Source organism: Haliotis rufescens, unplaced genomic scaffold, assembly GCF_023055435.1.
Source record: "Haliotis rufescens isolate VD_foot unplaced genomic scaffold, xgHalRufe1.0.p SCAF_20, whole genome shotgun sequence".
In the NCBI taxonomy this organism is placed as follows: Eukaryota; Metazoa; Mollusca; class Gastropoda; order Lepetellida; family Haliotidae; genus Haliotis; species Haliotis rufescens.
In genome coordinates this window covers 10,000,573-10,008,801 of record NW_025963891.1, presented here as the reverse complement: position 1 = coordinate 10,008,801, position 8,229 = coordinate 10,000,573, and the positions used below count along the sequence as shown (strand labels likewise).

Genomic DNA, 8,229 nt, shown 5'->3' with positions numbered 1-8,229 from the left:
GTTGTGTAACTCCGCACTCAGCATTATTCCAGCTGTATGATGGCAGTCTCTAAACAATCGCGTCTGGACCAGACAATCCAGTGATTGACATCATGAGCATCGATCCACAAGGAGTGTCAGTTTGATGTGGGAAGAAAGCCCAAAGTGATTCATGTGTCACACGTTGACCACTTTGGTTAAACGTCATTTCAAGAACAATGAAGGCGTTCTGTAGTGAATTAAATTAAATGATAATAAACATCATGTAATAAATTCATATTTAAGTCTTTCACGATACAATTATGATATTGAAACAACAAGGAATAGAATTAACAGTTTCCAGATAGTATCAGTGTCAGTGCTGTCCAACCTTATCTGTTGGCCCAGCATAAGAAGCATTTAGAACGACATGAAGCGATGCTCAGTTTGATCTCGAAACGTTACATTACTGTAAGTCAAAAGTGCAAGAATAACAGTTTGGTAAATGAAATCATCTCCGCCCATTTCCGTATATACAATCCTCGCTATACACACAATAATAAAGACGCCTAGGACGTAGTTCACGTGAATGGTTGGATATTTGCGACATATTTTAAACAGAGGAGTGTTTGTCCGTCATGCGCCATGCGTTATATCGTCAGTTAGCCATTATGTTTAAAATGGAATGAATGATGGTGCATGGGAAGCTGGTAGTAGGGCGCATCGACATAAACTTCCTTTTTTTTGTGTGCGAGTTGTTGTATTTGTTTCCATCTTGGGCTGACTACAATGAAAGCTGTAAGGGCTTGTGGGAAATCTGGACAAAATGTAATAAAACATGGTACTCAACAAGGTTGCAGGACTCAACATATATGTGTTCCTTTTTTAATAATAATATATGTTTTCATCCTTTTGACCATGCTCCCAAATTCTCTCAAATTGCATTTCCTACCAATACAAACATAATTTCTTCAGAATCCACTGTGCAAATGAAGTTGAAACTTCCAACAAATGATGCCACCTGAATCTAAAGGAAAGGTTGAAATCCGATTTCAATATGGCCACTACGCAAATCATATTGGAAAACCTATTTCTGGTTATTACTCAAACGAAATTGGTATGTATGTAGTTAGTAGTGGGGTTCAACATGTGTGTTCCGTTTTGCCATGTATAAGGTTCTGACCTTTATTTGATCTTTCAACTCTGACAACGCTGAAATCTGAAATTTATGTCCATTATTCGGCTATTTCTTTCAAAATGTAATGCCATTTTGATATGTGTACATCTAATTGGCAGTGGGGCTTAATGTTCTGTTATCTCACAGGCATATTCAATCGTGAACATCTTCAAACAAGAAAAGCTGAACTTTGTCATTTCTCCTTATGATGACGTCATAGTTTGCAATCGTCAGAGTAAAAACATAGTACTTTCAGATTAGGTAAGGATGAAATACAATACATTTTAAAGTAGAAAATCTCACATCTCCTGGCACTTACTTTAATGGGGACGGATGGTCAGGCTTGTTGTCTTGGTTGACAGCCTCCCGTCGTACCCTGACGACGTGGATAACTGCTCATAATATCAATCACTGGAGTGTCTGGTCTATACTCGATTGCATACATGTAATATTCATCATTATTTTACCTTTTACACCTTATGTTTTCGGTAGAAATGTGAAACTGATTATTCTCTGTCATAGATGTTTTGAATTCTGTTAAATTTCTAAAGTCTCTCATTATCGCAGCTTCCAAATCAGAATTGAACACATTACACATTACCTTACTCTTAAAATACGACCGCCGACATTATATCCGTGGCAATAAATAGTATTGTTATTCATCACGACAAGAAACTGATTCATTAAAAATAAATTATGAAGCATATAATGTAAAGGTGTGCCAATATCGATATACACATGATGGCTATTGCGAAACATATTGAAATTGAATATATCAATTCCACATGTTGTTAAGCATATTGGAATAGGCATGTTGACTATATCAATGTTACATGTCAGACACTTTTAACCAGGCAATTGGCTTTATTAGCACCAATTAAAAAGGGTAATGATCTCTTCAAAATTGCCAAACGCACCCATTAAAAGACATATGGGAAAATTAATTAGTGTCGAGTTGCACATGCTGTCACCCTAGCTTGAGTATATAAACCTCCATGGCGTTTACATCAAACAGTCTGACTTGACATCAACGTCGTGTTTACGTTCATCCCCGAAAATGAATACTTCGATTCTCATTATTGCCCTTTGTGTCTCCGTTGGGTCAGGTAAATTGGTTGGTTGATTATATGTCAACCTTTGTATATTTGTGCACGGGATATTTTACCAACTCATACACATTTGACTTATGAACTCAATATTTGTTTCAGCAATATCGCTGCCTAATAACTGTAATATAAGACAACTAGGAACATCGTCAACGGAGGTAAACTCTCTACTCACCTGACAACTATATATGCAAAACTTATAAACGTGTGTGTGTTGCAATCGTTATTTCTATTTTCAAAGTCAGTGTTCAGTACAAAATGAACTGCTAATAAGAGAAAAACCGTTTCACATATGATATGATACTAGTAGTTTTCTTCTGCATCATTTCAAAGGATGACGATGCGTGTACGAGCTGTAAGGAAACCCTCACCGCGGTAATTGCCAGGTCGGATACAGATGAAGGCGTGGTAAGTCATGCTACTTGAATAAATTAGAAATCGATTGAGCAGTGCCTACTTCCTGCTTGTCAAATAAATGAACTGCTCTATTTATTGGCATTTAATAAAATGACTTACAGTTGTATATTACTGCATTGCCTCGAAATACGGCAGCATGGGTTTCAAAAGTCTTCTATAGAGGCGATGTTTGCTTTGTAAATCTGACGATTGTAGATTCGAATCGCTGGCGTCGATCCATTGTTCGCCACGTGGCTTGTGTGACTTGCAGTGAAATAATCTCGGAAAGGCACATCAACTTGCAAGACATATGAAAAGGAACTTCTTCCCTTTTCCAATTTCACAATTGCCTACGTTGATGACGGGGTTTGATGAGAAGGGAATAAAGTAATAATTGTGCAGCCGTTGAATCCTTCCATGATAAAGCATGAACACGAATTTAGTTCAACTATGAAAACGAGTTCAGTTATATTCACCAACGAGAAAACGTCTAAAAAGGCGGAAGGCTAGAGGTTAACGCGTTCGCCGTCCGAATCCCTACCTCGGTACAATGTGGGCAGCTTAAGGGCAACTTTGTTTGTATTTCAGGAGATGGCAGAACAATTCCTAAAGGATGAAATATGTTCTCATCTATCCTCATACCTCCTCACAGAAACTGTAAGTAAATGTTGTGATGATGGTAGAATGGAAATTGTTGAACCATTAAATAGTAGACGTATGCCAAGAAAAGCTATTTCCATATTCATAAGAAATCTCTGAAAAAAAGTAGTCGGGTGGCCCAGTCGTCTAAGTCGCCGCGATTCGATGTGCAGAGATGCGTCCCTTGGGCACGCCAGAAACCTATGATTGAAGGTTCGAATCCCGGCTCGTCCCGATCAGATTTCTAGATTTGTCAGCACCATACCCGTGCTCGTGGGTTTCACCGAAGTGGTAAACGTCTGAGACCTACATCACTTCGAGCTTTCCTCCCACATTAAGCTGACACGCCGTGATATAACTGGAATAATGTTAAAAGCGATGTTAAACCGAACTCACTCACTCACTCACTCACTGATTCATATGCATAAAGAAACAGATCAGCAAGAAGGGGCTCACAATTGGTGCCTTTGGGAATGCCTACTTCTTTCCTAAAATATTTCCCCAACATTGTTCATAGATGTTATCAATGAGGTAGTACAAAAACTATGTAAACGATGACTTGGAGACTAATCGCCTGACAGAGGTAGGATTTTGGCTTTACATGTTCTTAGGACAATATCAATGGAATACTGTATTGCCATTATGTCACGAGTCTTACCATTGTATCTTCTTGTTTTAGTGTAACTCTGCTGTTCTTCTGGAGTATGTTGTGGAGAACGCGGTAAGTCAGGGGAGACATGATGGCCTATTTATCATTGTATGTAACACGTGAAAGTGATTAATTATAAACTACAAACAGAAATCATCTGAAGAGCAGGAAGAATATAAATATTAATGTAAGATAAAGAAACTAAAAATGTAAATTTAAAATATTTAATTCTATATGTTTCAGGATCCTGAGGTCTTGTGCAGTTTGGCAATGTTGTGTCCTGAGAAGCTTAATAATCACTTTAAGATGGTTACAAATGTCGATGTACAAACGGTAATGACTTGTGTGAATGTGTTGGATTTATTCCCGCTTTTAACTGTATGTCAGTTATATTAAAGTTGGACGAATGTCACAGATAGTAATTAGCACCAATGGCACAGCGATGCTTTTGACAAACCAAAGATCTGACATTTGAACCCCCGTGAAACATAGATCAGGGTTTAAGAGATACTCACAACACATCTATGTATAGCTATTTATGTTGACCTCGATGAGTGGGTCATTGGTGTACCTGTCATTGACTAAAAACAGTGATTGTTTATTCTGTATACGCAATAGTCGACGACTCATTGTGTGATTAAACCTAACTTATGTACAATTAATAAACATACACAAAGGGGTTGTGTTTTCTTCCAGGGTGATGATTCTTGTACAAACTGCATTGAAGTCGTTGATAGTTTCATTGCGAGTTTGAACACAGATGAAGTGAAGGTAAAATGCTCATATTGAATTAGCGTGAATAAGTTTTTGTACTTCCTTACTGTCCATAAATTGCATTTTAATCGAATTAGCTTGACATGTTGTTGGTCTGATAAACTTTGTGTATACCATCGCAAACAGTTACCGAGACAACATGTCCAATTATCGCACAGGGCACATGTCAACGTGTATAATTCAAATAAGCAATCATTACTAATGTTGTTGTTGGATTAGGCCCTAAATGACAAGTGTGTCTAATGTATTGTGCAGGAGCAAGTGGAGACGTATTTCGACCATGTAATTTGCAGTCCACTTTCTGCTTATTTTCTGGTGGAAGTCGTAAGTGTTTACCTATTTGTTCTTATGTTCCACTCTTCTTTCTATTGAAATACGTATTTCAGTCAAACACATTGACTATCATGTTAATGTTGTTGCTTCTTCTTAAACATACAGTGGCTATAGAATACCTGGTTCCACTTGCACAAAGCGATCTTAGCGCTACAATTATTATAAATCCTTAAGATCGCGATCTTTGGCTTCGGGTACAATCGTCGTCCACTTGCACAAAGCGATTGTAGGCTAAGATCATTGTAAGTTACAATCGAAACTTACAATTGGTCCGGACCAATCTTAAGCAGCTAAGATCGTTGTAGTCCCTGAATAAACTTGTTGTTGCTTCTTCTTAAACATACAGTGGCTACATGATACCTAGACACACATATTGTTTCAGCCACACAAATTTGTTTGCATTAGTTCTTTTGTCTTCTTAGAAATAACTTCCTCTGAAACAAAATGATGCAAGACTTCCATAACACGTATAAATGCATGTGTAGCGAATGCCAATTAATTTGATAATGCACAACGTAGTTGTTAAAGTTGTTTTAAAACAATATTCAACTGCTGACTTCTTTACTTTGTTTTAGTGTACTGCTGAGGTCCGTGCTCTGATACCCGGGGTTCTGGATTACATTGTTGAAAACGCGGTAAGGAAAACGTTTTACAGTTTATCGATTCCATTCATATAAGAATTGGATATCACAGGTACATGACTTTATCATGGGCTTAAATGAACAAATTGTCAACTTCTAATTCGAGGTACAACTACATGTTACTTAAAACATTTCCATCAGTAGATATTCCAAATAAAAAAAGCTTAAAATTATAGAAATCCTTTGTATGTTTTGAAAGGTGGAGTGTGTGTGTGTGTGTGTGTGTGTGTGTGAGTGCGTGCGTGCGTGCGTGCGTGTGTTTGACATTTCGGTCTATTGTACAGTTAGACAGATTAGTATATTATTTTATTTTTTTTAATCTGAAGTATTTTTTAATGTTGTAATCTTGATGGCAATCGTCATGAGCAGTCCACCGTTTGTTCATGCTTTAGGATCCCGAGGGCCTTTGCACTCTCGCCACATTATGCCCAGAGAATCTTAAAGGGAAGCCATCTACTGCACTGGTGACAGACTTCCTTCAAAAGGTAGCATTGTAAGAACAAGATAAAAAACATTAGAAAAATAGAAAATTGTATTATAATCATATAGACAATTGATCTGAATTAAAGCATTACTCCCAATAAATAATTTTAAGTGATGTGAATGCTAAACAATCATAATTGTAATAACAAGATGAGAAAACATTAGAAATATACAAAATTGTATTATGATCATATAGACAACTGATCTGAATTAAAGCATTTCTCCCAATAAATGATTTTATGTGATGTTAATGCCAAACAATCATGCTATCCATTATCAATGTCTCAGACTACAGTAATCAAGTTTGTCATCATATGACTAGACATATTGAACTATGACTCCATATTTAGGAACTGGTTTGATATGATAGTTTGTCTTGCAATTGATGTCATTTTTATTTTTTCAGATATTAATGAAATAGTTAAGTCTACAAGTTATGAATCACCATTAAGCAAGGTATGCATCAATCCCTTCGAGCCATATCAAAGCAATAAACACATTTACAAAATGCCTTTATCATCAGGAACTATCTTAAATATGATATTTCTTGTGAATGAATTTATCTCAATCCTGACCTATGCTATTGTATATTAAGTTATAGAAGTTTACAATGACGTAATACATTTTTGCACTGATTCACTTGCATGACTCAACTAAAGACTTATCTATTTTTCAGAATCTTTTCTTGAGGCGGATGTAACTTGAATCGACCAGATTATCAACGTCTACTAGAATTAGCATATTAGTTGTTTGTATATGTGTCTCTTTAAAAAATAAACTAATTGGAGTAAATGATCGACAAGTGTCTTTTTTCTCTTTAGTGGACATTTTGGATACCACTTATGTGGTGCAGCATACATTTGAAACAATAGCGAATTGCAAATTGTAATTAACCCAGCAGTCACAATAATGTTGAATTAATGCTGAATCAATGCCGTCCTTCAACGTTGAAATGACATTGATCTTTGATTGGATTTGAAATATTGACGTTGAATGGACATCAGATATCAATGTTGAAATATTGTTGATTTTTGGTTGGGTATTGGATGGATATTGGTTGCACTGACACATACATCTAAAAAAGACAAAATATAAACAGGTCAAATGGACTCCAAAAGTCTACTCCCATAAGGGTTGCACCTTCCTGGATACTAGAGGACCCTGGCCAGGACTCATATTGTGTTGGGGGCATGCCAGTGTCGCCATATCAGACGCCGTTTTTCTACTTGGTTAATATGGGTGGAATGCTGCATTTTGAGAGAATCCAGTGTCACTTTTGATCTGTCATATACCAGCATCACCTCCTTTGTTTGGAAAAAAATCGCGCGTTCATACAGTGTGCATGTTTGTTTCATTGGACATCACTCGGTCGTTCTATGGTTGAATTATCTGAGGTTACAATGTCCAAATACACGCCGGAATGTTCAGTTGAAATGCGAGATGTCCTGGCAGTTTCGGTAAAGTAAATCACTGTATGTCAGTAATACTTTCTATGGCTCACGAAAGTATTTAAAATATCTGTATTAGCATTGTTAAACCAAATGTTTATCTATATTTATGATATGTAATACGTCTTTAAATCATCATTATGTGGTACAAAACAGACAATCTAGAGTCTAGATATATTGATTCCAACGACAACAAATATATATTTTAATTAAGTATTGCAGAAGTCATGGTTTTCTGAGATATCATCGTTTTTAGATTACTATTCAATGTTGAAACAATATCAGATTCAACATGTTTTCAACTATCGAAAGGCCAATGTTGAAACAATGTCGATACAATGTTTTTGAACGTAGCAGCCTCAGATCAACCAAATTTCAACAGAACAATGTTTTGTGCCTGCTGGGTAATGCACTACGGAAAAGCAATGGGGTGTCACTCAATACGAGGGAAGTGATTTGGAATGTAATATTTATCACCCCGTACATTTAGTGACATACGTTAATGCAGCATATCCTTCTGAATCCGTTCTACCCGCGACAAACACATGCCAGATATTCATCTGAAGAAACACGGGAACATTTGGCCCAATTCGCAATTGGGAATTGCATCTGAGGATCAGTTTTG

The 8,229-nt window shown here is 36.7% G+C and overlaps 1 protein-coding gene across 2 annotated transcripts; it reads left to right on the top strand.

The window, feature by feature from the left end:
- The first annotated feature begins 2,154 nt into the window (after nt 1-2,154).
- LOC124133713 lies at nt 2,155-6,607 on the top strand. 2 transcript variants are annotated; one of them, XM_048400707.1, is made up of 11 exons: nt 2,155-2,241; nt 2,344-2,399; nt 2,575-2,649; nt 3,226-3,294; nt 3,956-3,997; nt 4,169-4,258; nt 4,622-4,696; nt 4,955-5,023; nt 5,608-5,667; nt 6,066-6,158; nt 6,563-6,607. In XM_048400707.1, exons 1-11 carry the CDS (start codon nt 2,193-2,195, stop codon nt 6,575-6,577), a joined length of 693 nt encoding a protein of 230 aa, XP_048256664.1. In that variant the 5' UTR covers nt 2,155-2,192; the 3' UTR covers nt 6,578-6,607. The 2 variants fall into 2 exon arrangements, with proteins under 2 accessions (XP_048256664.1, XP_048256665.1); XM_048400708.1 differs by lacking the exon at nt 4,955-5,023.
- Nucleotides 6,608-8,229: the final 1,622 nt, after the last annotated feature.

Bases quoted from the DNA above. Each gene is read 5' to 3' on its own strand.
- LOC124133713 (XM_048400707.1), top strand. From the start codon at position 2,193: ATGAATACTTCGATTCTCATTATTGCCCTTTGTGTCTCCGTTGGGTCA. The intron at 4,697-4,954 runs GTAAAATGCTCA...TGTATTGTGCAG, and splicing joins TGAACACAGATGAAGTGAAG to GAGCAAGTGGAGACGTATTT. The intron at 5,668-6,065 runs GTAAGGAAAACG...TTCATGCTTTAG, and splicing joins ATTACATTGTTGAAAACGCG to GATCCCGAGGGCCTTTGCAC.